At 41.1% G+C, this 14491-nt stretch overlaps 2 protein-coding genes across 5 annotated transcripts in view; both read left to right on the top strand.

Annotated features, from left to right (window-relative positions):
* LOC105234148 (nicotinamide/nicotinic acid mononucleotide adenylyltransferase 1) overlaps positions 1-2425 on the top strand; it is a 74295-nt gene extending 71870 nt beyond the window's left edge. For all 4 annotated transcript variants that reach the window (XM_049448468.1, XM_049448470.1, XM_049448467.1 and 1 more), the window contains one exon: positions 17-2425. The gene's annotated coding sequence lies outside the window, so the exon portion shown is untranslated. The remainder of the gene's footprint in view (positions 1-16) is intronic.
* LOC125776523 (uncharacterized) lies at positions 805-6234 on the top strand. The gene has a single exon (XM_049449016.1). The coding sequence runs from the start codon at positions 805-807 to the stop codon at positions 6232-6234; it is 5430 nt and encodes a 1809-aa protein (XP_049304973.1).
* The last annotated feature ends 8257 nt before the right edge of the window (positions 6235-14491 follow it).

Below are 14491 nucleotides of genomic sequence, written 5' to 3'. Positions count from 1 at the left end.
TTTTTTTCCTGAACAGTGTAGTGAGTTTGCCGAAAGTAGTACAAACACGTATATTCTTTTCTAATACTTAGTCTTGCGCTCACGTTCGTGTATCCTGGAGAACTTTACAAAAGATATGCCGATCTTTGATTACAAAAGACAGATTGGGATTTTCCGTGGATATTCAGCATACATCTATGTTGGCAACCCTTGCCCATATACATATAAGTATTGTAATATTCAATTTCTATGTTTATTTTACAGTTGAATGTTTCATTTTCATTTCTCTTTAAATTGTCGCGAACTTCATATTATATACATTATTCCAACTGTAAAGCTTCTGCTTACTTGTTTGTGCAATTTGTATATTTGCCATTTCCCCTTCTTCGCATAAGCATAAGCAGGTAGGCGCAAGCTCTAATTAGTTTGGGCTTACATATACTATACACTTGTTGTTTGTAAGCTGCAGTATGTTTTCCCTCTATCCTAGCTGTGCTGATCTGCACGGTAAATGCAAGTGCCTTTGTGCATATATGCCAGTGCATATCGTGTTTCAGTTTATTCATCGATCAGCCAGGAAAGTGGAAGGACATACTGCGGTAAGTAATAATCAATAATGTAATTATTTATAAATGTATATTGCCTTACAAATTATTATTTAGAAGTAAACCATTTGGAACCATTTTGAACTATTTGAACATTGCTCCATTTGAAGCCGTTCGGAAGCAAACCAAATGCGTTAAACTCGCCCCACTTGATCGATGACATATCTTTATTTCGCATTCCAATTGTTTGCCTATTTGGTTTGTGAATTTTAAAGATTCAATGGGTAAATCACCTCGCCGCCAAACTTCAGTTAATTCGCCAAATATGGATACCGGTGCTTCTACGTCATCAGCATCAAAACCCAGCCAGGGTAGCAGTGCATCAGCCGTCGTCAATGTAGCCAGTGATTTACCAGCCGCGCCTGCAGCCACCGGAGCCACCACTCGATCATCATTAGCCGCTGCCTTTGCTCGTCAGGAAAATGTTATTGCGGCTCTACAAAAACGAATCGTCATGCTTGAGATCAGTTTATCGGCCTCTCAAACCCAGTCACGTGGTGAAGCGCTCAACGTGGGTACATCCAACAACAATGTTGCCGCCGAAGTTCCGTCGACGATGGCAACACAATTGCCAGCTATTGCCAACTGTACAGTTCCGTTGTCGCAACCTACCGATATCCGTTATACGCCGCCGTTATTTGCAGCAAGTACCGCTGCTGCAAACCACATGTACAGTTCAACTATTTTTACGCCTTCGATCCATTCTAATTCGACGACAATGCCTACGTTTGTTAATACAAGTGCAACATCTACACAGTCATCGAGTTTGCCGAGAAAATTGCAGGAATTGCCCGATTTCTGTGGAAAGCCGGAAGATTGGCCAATATTTTATACGGCTTACATAGAGTCAACTGCAATTTATGGATATAGCAATTATGAGAACAATCAGCGTTTGTTAAAGTGCCTGAAAGGTTACGCACGTGAAGCGGTCAAGTCACTGCTAATCCTCCCGGACAATGTTGGTAATATAATTGATTTATTAAAGTTTAGATTTGGGCGCCCTGAGCAGTTGATCCGCAGCCAGCTGTGTCAGGTGAAGGAAATCGCACCTATTTCGGAAAATGCCATGCTGAAAATAATACCGTTTGCAACAAAGGTATGTAATATTTGTGTATTTTTACAATCTGCTCATGGTGGTGAATTGCATTTGTCAAATCCTACGTTGCTCGATGAACTTGTATCAAAATTGCCTTTGAGCAAACGTGTCGAATGGGCCAGCTTCGCAGCGCTTATGCAGCCTCATGCAACAGTGAAACATTTTAGTGATTGGCTATCAAAATTAGCTAATATAATTTGTACGGTTTGTGAAGACCCTTATAAGGATTCGAAGTGCCGCATGGTTCTACATACAGTTGAGCCACAACGATCAGTGAGATGTCCAATTTGTCAGGAGCAACACAAGGTAGCAGAGTGTGCGCGTTTTGTAGAATATTCAGTGCCAAGAAGATGGGCAGAGGTGAAACGACGTCGTTTGTGTTTTGCGTGTCTCAATATAGGCCACTGTGCAAGCAATTGCCATCGACGCAGGTTATGTTCAATTGATGGTTGCCGGAGAGTGCATCATAAACTCTTACATGAAGTCGCGGAGAACATTTCCAATTCGTCAGGACAGTCAACTCCAACTTTCTCCGCTGCGAATATACAAGGTAATCGTAAGCCTACATCACCAAATCGTTCACTCAACAGCCAGCAGACATCACTGGAAGCAAGATCAGCAGTTCTGAGTTGCAGTTCCACTGAAAGCAAGCTCCTCTTCCGTATTTTACCGGTCACCGTATACGGAAATCACAGACGTGTTGAAACATACGCACTGCTGGACGAAGGTTCATCCATCACGATGATTGACAGTGCCCTTGTTCGGGAACTGGAAATGCATGGAAGTGAACAATCTTTAAATATACAGTGGTTCGGAGGACGTGCAGCGCAGGAATCAACGTTTGTAGTGGACTTATTCATCAGTGGCGCCGGTATGCAGAAACAGCACAAACTCCGTAACGTGTATGCTGTGTCGAACCTACAACTTCCTGTACAGAGTTTAAGCAGAGACGATTTAGGTCATGAATATAGACACGTAAGCCAACTACCGGTACAACCTTACGCCGAAGTCAGGCCCAAGCTGTTAATTGGCCTTGACCATTGTCATTTGGGATTACCATCGACGACTGTGAGGGTAAAGGAGCACGGACCATTCATTGCTAATACAGAGTTGGGTTGGGTTGTATTCGGCCCCACATCTTCTACACAACCGTCCCCAGTAGCGTGTTTATGCGTGAATAGTCAAGCCGATCAGAGACTTCACAATATGGTATCTAACTTTTTCGAAATTGAGAGTTTTGGTGTTAGAGCTGCACCGCCGATAGAGAGTGAGGAGGACATCCGTGCCAGAGATGTCTTGAAGTCTACCACATGCCGCGTAGACGGACGTTTTAAAACGGGTCTTATATGGAAAAGTGACAAAGTTAATTTACCTGATAGCTACAATATGGCGTTGAAACGATTAATCAGTGTAGAGCGAAAGATGAGTCGTGATGCAGATTTTGCCGCCGAATACAAGAACATCATGGACTCTTACGTCACAAAGAAGTACGCACGAAAACTGCCGCCAGCAGAAGCTGAAGTATGTACACCTACAACTTGGTATTTGCCACACTTTGCCGTTGCTAATCCCAACAAACCCGGAAAGCTACGTATGGTTTTTGACGCCGCTGCTGAGGTAAGTGGAATCTCCCTCAACTCACAGCTCTTGAAGGGTCCACAAGAATATCGCCCATTGCCGTCGATATTATTTCGTTTTCGTGAGGGCGCAGTTGCTGTATGTGGAGACACCAAGGAAATGTTCCACCAAGTCCTTATACAAGAAGATGACAGATGTGCACAGCGGTTTCTTTGGCGTGATGGTGATGCTACGCAACTGCCGGATGTTTACGAAATGTGCGTGATGACGTTTGGTGCTGCTTGTTCACCATGTGCTGCAAATTATGTAAAAAAAGTTAACGCGCTGGATCACCAAGATGGACACGCAACCACGACCCGCGCAGTAAAAGCAATATTGGACCACCATTATGTCGATGACTTCGTTGATAGCTTCAGTTCGGAAGTGGAAGCGATTTCCGTGTCAGAACAGATCCGAGCGATTCATATGGATGCTGGGTTTGAGCTTCGCAATTTCGCATCCAATTCTTCGAAGGTGTTAGCCGCGCTTGGTGGTACTGATGTTACACGATCGATTGGTAAGAAAGAAGGTTTCGTTGGTGAGAAGGTACTAGGCTTGTTTTGGCAGCCATTATCAGATTGTTTCGGCTTCAAACTGAAATTTCATAACGTTTCTGAAGCGGTGATAAATGGGGAGAGACGCCCTACTAAAAGAGAACTTCTGAGTATCGTCATGTCGATTTTTGACCCTCTAGGGTTTCTGAGCAATTTCGTCATTGGGGCCAAGTTACTTATGCGTGAGCTTTGGAAACACGATGTCCACTGGAACGACCCATTGCCAAACGACGTAAACGCTGCTTGGACGAAGTGGCGTAAACAACTACCCGAGATTGTCAAGTATGCCATACCTCGCTACTATTTCAGAAATGGTGTATCTCAGGTACTTCAACTTCACATATTTGTTGATGCTAGCGAGGATGCCTTCGCCGCCGTTGCTTATATTCGATCTCAATCTTTATCTGGTAAATTTGATGTTGCATTCGTTTGTGCCAAGACAAAATGTGCGCCAATGAAAACCCTTACTGTGCCACGCCTCGAACTTCAGGCAGCGGTTTTGGGCACTCGTCTTATGCAGTGTATCCGCGACGAACATTCTCTAAACATCAAAGATTGTAACCTTTGGAGTGACTCAAAAACGGTCATCAAATGGATACAGAGTGAAAATCGTCGTTACAAGCCTTTCGTTCAGCATAGGATAGCAGAGATATTGGCTTCTACAAGCATATCAAATTGGAGATGGATACCCACTAAGCACAATGTAGCCGATGAAGCGACGCGAGCAAATGATTGTATCAATTTTAATCCAACAGCACGTTGGCCACGGGGGCCTCCGTTCTTACGCCAGAACGAGCAAGCCTGGCCATCTGAAGACATAACAGTTTCTGGAAATGATGAACCTGATGAAGAGCTCCGGCCCAAATTCGCTTTAGTCATCGTGAGTTGTAATTTTATTGATTTTAACAGATTTTCTTTCTTTCAAAGATTGGTAAGAACCGTTGCCTGGGTATTACGCTTTGTCAACCATTGCCGTCGTCGTACACAGCCAAATCAATGTTATGGTTTAACAGCCCAAGAAGTAGACAGTGCTAAACGCCTTTTATGCCGCATAGTACAACGCGAAGTGTATGCAGCCGAGTTCCAGTCCATTGAAAATGATCACGACATTGCCCACGACAGTACACTGTTACAACTTTCGCCATATATAGACGAAGAAGGTGTTCTTCGAGTACAGGGACGCATTGACGCCGCCAGCTGGCTCCCAATCAGCACACGACGTCCTATTATTCTACCGCCTGATCATGCCTTCACAAAATTATTGGTGTTACATCACCATAGCGCCATGTACCACCAAAATATAGAAGCTACTATTGGTGAGATCCGCCGTAATTATTGGGTGCCACGACTAAGAAGTGTGTTGCGCAACGTCATTGCAAGTTGCAATGTATGCCGTTTGAATAAAGCTACCCCGTCAGCGCCTTGGATGGGACCGCTTCCGTCGGACAGAGTTACTCCTTACGTACGCCCGTTTAGCTACACTGGCCTTGATTACTTTATCCCAGTCACTGTGACTGTTCGACGCAGTACCGAGAAGAGATGGGTTGCGCTCTTTACGTGCCTTACAGTGAGAGCTGTGCACCTAGAACTGGCTCACGATTTGAGTACTGACTCCTGTATTATTGCTTTACGTAATTTTGTGAATAGACGTGGTGCGCCCATAAGGATAAGGTCTGACAATGGAAAGAATTTCGTTGGCGCCGACCGAGAAGCAAAACGATTTGCAGAAGTGTTTGACTGCGGTCGCTTACAAAGTGACTTATCACAGAAAAACATCCAGTGGGTGTTTAATTCCCCATTTAACCCTTCGGAAGGTGACGCGTGGGAGAGAATGGTACAGTGCGTCAAGCGAGTTCTACGTCACACTTTAAAAGAAGTTTCACCAAGAGAGCATACTCTGATTAGTTTCCTGATTGAAGCTGAGAACGTCGTTAACTCTCGCCCACTGACGCATCTGCCTATCACTGCCGATCAAGAACAGCCTCTGACTCCTAACGATTTCATTCTGGGAGCAGACAACACGCCCGAGACTCCTATAGCAGACACTGACTTGGGAAATACTTGTATGCTACGCAAGCAGTGGCGCATCGCGCGTCAATTGAGGGATCATTTTTGGAAGAGGTGGATTACTGAATATCTACCTACATTGACTCGCCGTGTGAAATGGTGCCGTAGAACGAAGCCACTGAAAGAAGGGGACTTGGTGTTTATATGCGATCCTAACGTTCCACGACGAGAATGGTGCCGCTGTAGAGTGGAGAAAGTATACCCTGGAACTGATGGCGAAGTACGACGAGCAGACATACGAACTTCCACGGGAGTTAAACAGAGAGCAGTCTCAAAACTAGCCGTTCTGGACATTGATGGTGGTGAATCTGGTTGATTCACGGGGGTGGGGATGTTGGCAACCCTTGCCCATATACATATAAGTATTGTAATATTCAATTTCTATGTTTATTTTACAGTTGAATGTTTCATTTTCATTTCTCTTTAAATTGTCGCGAACTTCATATTATATACATTATTCCAACTGTAAAGCTTCTGCTTACTTGTTTGTGCAATTTGTATATTTGCCATTTCCCCTTCTTCGCATAAGCATAAGCAGGTAGGCGCAAGCTCTAATTAGTTTGGGCTTACATATACTATACACTTGTTGTTTGTAAGCTGCAGTATGTTTTCCCTCTATCCTAGCTGTGCTGATCTGCACGGTAAATGCAAGTGCCTTTGTGCATATATGCCAGTGCATATCGTGTTTCAGTTTATTCATCGATCAGCCAGGAAAGTGGAAGGACATACTGCGGTAAGTAATAATCAATAATGTAATTATTTATAAATGTATATTGCCTTACAAATTATTATTTAGAAATAAACCATTTGGAACCATTTTGAACTATTTGAACATTGCTCCATTTGAAGCCGTTCGGAAGCAAACCAAATGCGTTAAACTCGCCCCACTTGATCGATGACAATCTATCAAGAGAGGAATTGCTGCAGGAGTTTTGAGTTCGTTTGTTTGTTTTGAATTTGCGCTTAATTGTAAAGTGATTTTTGGAGGCAACGTCGTGATTGTGCTTGGCCAACGATCTCAACCGAGTAGTGCATGGGTCAGCTGATTCAAGCCAATCGATGGAGGAATTTCGTTAGAAAACTGCTCAACATTTTCCTATGGTCAGAGTTCATTTTGCTCGAAGGATATTTACATCACTTAAAACTCGTCAAAAGATATTTCTATTCAAATCGATTTAACGCTGACTTTGAATTTCACTTTTTCAGGGTGTTTAATTGCAAACCTTTTGTTCACTCGGATGTCTGTGATATACTCACTTGTTGCACTTGCACTTGCACTGTCACCTGGAATTTTTAACTCTCCGAATTTCTTTGAAACAAAGAAAAGAAATATTTCACCTTCAAATTAATTTGTTGTATTTATTATCTTTTTTTCTTTTAATAATTATGTTGTAATCACAACTGTTTAAAAAATGGTTTTGTACAAATTTCACTCGCACTTAACGATTCTAAAACTTGTGCAGCGTTGTGTCGACGAACGTCTCGATGGCGGAAAAACCTTAGAGGTCACGGGTAAAACGAAAAAAAGCCCTCATTCCGATGTGAACAATTCTTTTGTATCGGTTGTGGGTGGTGAAAAAGGCGAAGTGTTGGTGTGTAGTGTGGTTGGTATGATGTGTAGCTGTGGTTGTGTGGATGACATGTTGTGTTGTATTGGGTTGTGTGGATTTTGTGCGATGAGTGCTGCGAGGATGATTATGCGGCGTAGCAAAATATCGCACGACCGGATGTCGCATAAACATCCCGGCCCCCCTAGGCGGATTAGTCGCCTAGAAGTCTTTGCAACCGTTGCAGAGTGCTCACTACGGCGTTCAGTCCCGTTGGCTTACGTTGTGGATTACGATGACCGTAGGTTGGGGCAGGTGGTCGTGAGTGCGCTCCCCTGGTGCGTCTGGAATGGTGCCCTTTTCGGCGCTGGACAGGATCCTCGTGTTGTCTGTGTCTGTTACTTGCGTGGTTTGCTGGCGGATTGACTCGACGAGGGAATCGATGAAACAGTGTATGATGAGGGCGTTGACAGTATTGGCATGACCCGTCGGTTGGACATTCGAAGGTGGTGTGGGAGTCTCCCAAGCAATTCATGCAATGGCCGTGTGTGCGAGCGATCTGTTGGCGCTGAGCTGGCTTCATGCTTTTGAAGATTGTGCACCTCTTCAGAACGTGGGGCCGATGGCATAAGCTGCATCGTGGAGACAAGTTTTCTTCGAATGGATCTTCTAACGTATCCCTGGGTGTTGCAACTGATGAGTGCCTTGGCGGACTCAAGACTCTTCGTGTCCTTGGGGCGGCGATGGGTGGAGCTGATGCTCTAGGTGCAGCAATGGCGGATTTCACAGTCTTAGGAGTAAGTTGGATGTCTTCTATGTCCATTTCTATTGGAATAGGAATACATTATATTAAAACATTGTATGGTTCATGTATTGAATTATGTAATTGGGTACTTGTTTTGAGAGATAGATACATACGAGTGTATCATCGTATACTATACATATTTTTTACGGTTCAATTGTTATCGCTCATTGGTTTTAGGTTGTATAACTGTAGTACTTAGGATTAAACGGATTGTAAACGGTGTATTTTTTAATTAATTTTATGCATGCGTTTGCATTCGCTTGTTTTCGGTGATCGGTTCTTCGGTATTTGGAAGAAAACACAATTTCACTAATGGTCGAGTTAGTAGGGCAATTTGTGTTCGTACATCTACTACTCTTATATGACCATCTCGTCCCCGATGTACCTTTTCAATGCGACCTAGTCGCCATTCCGTAGGGGAAGGCATTCGTCCTGTATGATGACGCATTTGCTTGTACTGGGTTCCTTCTGGATCGTTTTCCCTTGATATCTCTTATGGAGATCTTTAAGATAGTTCTCCTTCCATCTGTGGCTGAATTCATGATGGAGAATTTTAATCCTTTCCATCGATTTATTAAACTGAGTGGGTCTCCTTCTGTCTCAGGTATGGCGAGAAGAGGAGCTCCTCTGAGGAAATGACCTGGTGTAAGAGCTGTGAAATCGGAGGGATCTTGCGAGAGGGGTGATATGGGTCTTGAATTTAATACGGCTTCGATACGAGTGAGTAGTGTAGTAAACTCCTCATAATTGAATTTATGATTACCAGCCGTTTTCTTTAAATGGGACTTAAAGCTTTTTACTGCTGATTCCCAAAGTCCGCCCATGTGTGGAGAACATGGAGGTATAATCTGCCATTCGATCCCTTGGGGTGCATATTTGTTAACTATTTCAGGGGAGACTTCTTTCATGAAGTTTATAAACTCCTTCTCGGTTGCTCTTTGGGCTCCGACAAAGTTTTTCCCATTATCGCTCATTATTTTTGAAGGAAATCCGCGTCGTCCGACAAAGCGTGCAAATGCTGCAAGAAAAGCCGCAGTAGTCAGATCTGAACAAAGCTCAAGGTGTACTGCCTTTGTCGTAAAACATACAAAGACAGCCACATACCCTTTTCTAAATGAAGAAGACCTTAACATGGAGGCCTTTATCTGGAAAGGCCCAGCAAAATCAACCCCAGTAATGGTAAAGGGTAGAGCATAGTTGCAGCGTTCAGGTGGTAAAGCTGCCATGATCTGCGTACGCATTTTGTGTTTGTACATGGTACATGGTTTACACATGAAAATCGTCCTTTTGATTTGTGGCTTTAGTCGCGGTATATAAAATTCTTGACGGACCATTTGTTGCATTAAGCGATGCTCACCATGCAGTGTGAGATGGTGCAGATATGCTAGAAATAGGTAAGTAAAACGGGATTTCTCTGGAATAATGATGGGATGTCGTTCGTTATAACTAAGGCTGGAGTTCGCCAATCTTCCATTTGCCCTTATTAATCCCTTAGAATCCAAGAATGGATTTAATACGAGAAGTGAGCTTCCCTTTTCGAGAGGTCGCTTTTCGAGCAACTTTGATTTCTCTTTGCTGAAATAGCGAGTTTGTGTATATAATATTAGACTGACCTTGGCATGTTGCAAGTCGGAATGCGTTAGTTGTACGCAAGGATCATTTGGTGCTCCTTTCATTTTTAGTTTAAGTCTTTGAATGAATTTGTGCATGTAAGCGACTACTCTTAGTGCTCTAGCAAATGACGAAAATCGATGGAGAAAATCATCCTCTTCTGGAGTGATATGAAAATTTTCAATTTTCCGACTTTCCGGCGGTATTATATTACGGGCGGGAGACTTTGGACAGAATTCTTGTGATTCTGTTAGCCATGTTGGACCATTCCACCAGAGTTTAGTGCTGGTGAGGTGCAGTGGCTTGCAACCTCTTGTCCCAAGATCCGCTGGGTTATCTGCACTTGCAACATATTGCCATTTCGCTGGGCCAACTAAGTCTAGAATTTGGGATATTCGGTTGGATACATAGGTCTTCCAGCAATAGGGTGGTTTTTCTAACCATGCTAAAACTATCTCTGAATCTGACCAAAGATACATTTTATGATTGTTTAATTTGAGTTGGGTTTGGACTATGGAAATTAATTTTGCTAACAGAAGAGCACCATTCAGTTCAAGCCGTGGCAGACTGAGTGTCTTCAAAGGTGCAACTTTGGCTTTGGCTACCAAGAGGTGTGAAGAGATTTTGTTATCGTACTGAGTGCGTACGTACACTGTTGCACAATACGCCTTTTCGGAGGCATCACAGAAACCGTGTAATTCTGTGTTAATGTGAGGGGTGAAATTTACCCATCGAGGGATTCGAATTTCAGATGTAGTATGTAATTTGTTAGCAAATTGAACCTATTTCGCTAAACGTAAAGGTTTTACCTGTTCATCCCATTCAGTGCCATCTTGCCACAATTCTTGAATGAGGATTTTTGCTTGAATCATTATTGGCGAAAGCCATCCTGCGGGGTCGAAAAGTTTTGCCACCGAGGAAAGTATTTGGCGTTTTGTAATGGCGGACATTGCAGATATTGACTCAATTGTATATGAGAATTGATCTGTTATCGCATTCCATTGAATCCCTAGAGTTTTAGTTGTACTAGCCTTTTCAAATTTAAGGAAATCTGTATCTAATAAGTCTTCCTTTTTAATGTCTTTTATTATATCAGGGTGATTTGAAGTAATTTTCTTTAAGGGGAATCCCGCTGAATTTAGTGCTTTGATCACTTGAGATAGTGATTCGCACGCTAAGGACAGACTGTGGCTACCCGATAGTATGTCGTCCACGTATGTTTGTGTTTGCAACACAGAAGATGCTAAAGGCAAATTTGTTGCATTTGTTTTTGCCACTTCATGTAGTGTCCTGATCGCCAAATAGGGTGCGCAATTGATGCCAAAGGTGACGGTTTTAAGTTTATAGTCGCTGATTGGACTATTACTTGATTTGCGGAAGACTATACGCTGGAAATCTTGGTCATCTTCATGTACTAGAATTTGTCTGTACATTTTTTCTACATCCCCATTGAAAACGTATTTAAACATGCGCCAATTTAGAATTAGCAACATGAGATCAGGTTGTGATTTGCCTGAGCTCGTATTCTTTGAGGCATTGAAAACCACTCGTACTTTTGTTGTAATTTTATCAGGTCTTATTACCCCATGATGTGGCAGATAAAATGATAAATATCTACCTTTAGATACCTTTTCATATGGTACAGCTTCTTCCATATGATTGAGGTCAAGATATTCGTCCATCACATTATCGTATGCCGATTTAAGCTCGCTTTTCTTTATAAGGCTTTTTCCAGGCTTAGAAATTGCTGGACTGCTAATACTCTAGAGTGGCCTAGAGCTATGGTTTCAGGGAAAGTTGGTTTGAAAGGTAATCGCACAACATAACGACCATGTTCGTTTCTTGTTGTTGTGGATTTGTAATAGGCTTCGCATGCCTGGTCTTCTTCTGAAAGCTGGGTAATTTGGGGTAATTCTTCTATTTCCCAAAATTTTTTAAGTTGATTATTTAAAAATTCGTTTGAAATGTTTTCCACTTGTGTGGTGAAAGAATTGATTTTTTCAGGGACTTGGCCACTTATAATCCACCCAAAGATTGTGTTTTGGGCTAACAATTTATTGGAGATTTTCTCAATACCTTCAAGAATTATTTGAGGTATTAAGTCACTGCCTAATAATATGTCGATTTGTGATGGGGTATGACAATTGGGATCTGCTAATTTAAGATGTGAGCATTTTTCCCAGTGTATTTTATTTACTTCATAGCTTGGAAGCAAATTTGTAAGTTGCGGTAGAACGATGGCTGGCGCATCTATTCTAATATCCGCATTTGGAGATACTATCGTAATTGGGCATATTTTGTTCGAATTTTGGATAATTCTTCCGCCATTCCCGAGATTTGGAAATTTGATTTTTTGACAGGCAATTTTAGCCGATTTTGAGATTTAGATGATATAAAGGATCTTTGAGAACCTTGATCTATTAATGCTCTTAATTTGAATAATTCTCCTCTATGTTCAATAGCGATGACCGCAGTGGGTAAAAGAATTTTGCTTTCATTCTCTGAATGAAGAGCTTGAATTTTTGCTGCTTTAGAGCAACATGGTTGTTCTTCCCTTTTTTCGGGATTTGAGATTTCGGGATTATCACTTTTGGTTGTAGTGACTAACCCGGTGGTTTTATGAAATTGAGTTTGCTTCATATTTTGAAAGTTCGTAATATGAAGCAGTGAGTGATGTCTTCGTTGACAGTACACACAACTAAATTTGCTGTCACAGTCTTTTGTCATATGAGCATTCGACAGACAGTTGATGCAAAGTTTATGTTGTCTGACAAGATTGTTTCTGTCAGAAACGGATAATTTTTTGAATTTCTCGCAAGATCTTATGTTATGACCTCCCTTACAAATTTCACATAATGGTTGCCATTTATGGGTTTGGTTTGACACGAAAGTGTGACTTTTATTAACGTGTCAATTGTATGGCATATTATTGCTGGCTTGAGGTTTAAACAAGTTTTTACTTGAGTCATTTTGATGACTTTTTATATTTATAATTTTTTTGTCTATTCGCTCAGCTATCTCGTATTGAGCAGTGAGGAATGTTTTCATCTGTTGCCAGGTGGGCATTATTTTTCTTTCCACTAGAGATTGTTCCCATCGTAGCAAAGCAGCATCAGGCAGTGTTTCTGCGCAAATGGTTACTATCATAGGGTCCCACGATTCTGTGGAGATATTTTGTGTTTTTAACACTGATAAACAGTTAGTTACTGTCGAGTATAAGTTTTGAAACTCCTTGCTAGTTTCTTGTTGAATCTTTGGCAAATGCAATAAAGTTTTTATTGGGTTTTCTATCATAACCCTTTCATTTTCGTATCTTTCGACTAGTGCTTCCCAAGCCAGCTTAAAATTTTCGTCATTTAAAGCGAATCGCTTGACGATTCTGCCTGCTTCCCCTTTTGTTTTGTACCTTAGATGGTATAACTTTTGTGCTTGTGATAGTTTAGGATGGTTTATATAAACGGCAGTGAACATGTCCCGGAAGGACGGCCATTGATCATAACATCCATTAAAAACTTCAGTATCACAAGCTGGTACTTTGAGATACATGCCTTTATCTAGGTCTTCTTTTGGTGTTGTAACTACTCTGGGAGGGGGAGTAGTGGCTCTACTTGGCATTACTAAACTTATTTGTTCAGTTATCATTCCCTTTGTTAACTCATACTGATCGCGGCAGTTATCGCACTTGGCTGTCGCCGAAGCTTTTGCGTTTTCTGGGAGTTCTGCGTCGTCAGTATCTAGTACTATATCGTACGCTGCCAGAAGGCGTGCCCATAGATTGTTAACACTTTCTAGTTTTATATTCAAAACTGATTCTGTGATGTCAGTAATAGGGGAAGCTTGAAATCTTGTACAATATCTTATAAAACTGTCACTTTCAGTGATGAATCTAGATATTGTCTGATCTTTTGATCTTTTTTGTTTTATACTCTGCTTCGAGCGTGTAGCTTCTGCAGGCGTGCTTTGTGATTTATCATCATCAGCCATTTTTGGAATTTCCAATAATTGAGGAGTTCTTGGTTTAACCTCTTTAGATTTATCAGATTGCATTTATTAAATTAAATTCGAAGCTTTGAGCTTAAAAATGTTTCGTTTGAAATACTACAATTGTAAAATTGGTAGTATTATAATAAAATATATAAACAATTCTTTGTAAATATTTCGTTTGAAGTAAAATTGGAATTGTTAAAAATTTTTGTAAAAAATGTTTGTAAATATTTCGTTTGAAATACAATTATAAAATTGGTAAAGTGAAAAAAATGTGTAAAAAATTTTTTTTTGGTAAATATAATAAATTTTATTATAAATGAAACAGATTATGACTTTGCGAACGCATACATCGATTAATTATTTGTTTCATACATATATGTATGTATTCGTATGTAATTATTTTTGTTAAATATGTCTGTTTTTTTTTTTTGTTTTCGTTTTATTTTTTACCGTGTATCAAATTAATTTATCTCCGCTTCACTCGCGCTTAATTTGTATTCTTGTTATGTTTTTACGTTCTGTATCTTTTAAGAACGCGAAAGGACAGCCGTAATAAGCAAGAATATTGGTATATTTATTTGCATACGTTTCTTTAACTTTTGTTGCAATTGTTGTATATATAT

Source organism: Bactrocera dorsalis, chromosome 2, assembly GCF_023373825.1.
Source record: "Bactrocera dorsalis isolate Fly_Bdor chromosome 2, ASM2337382v1, whole genome shotgun sequence".
Taxonomy (NCBI): Eukaryota; Metazoa; Arthropoda; class Insecta; order Diptera; family Tephritidae; genus Bactrocera; species Bactrocera dorsalis.
The sequence above is the reverse complement of the archived record's forward strand: the minus strand, read 5'-3'. Positions and strand labels throughout refer to the sequence as shown.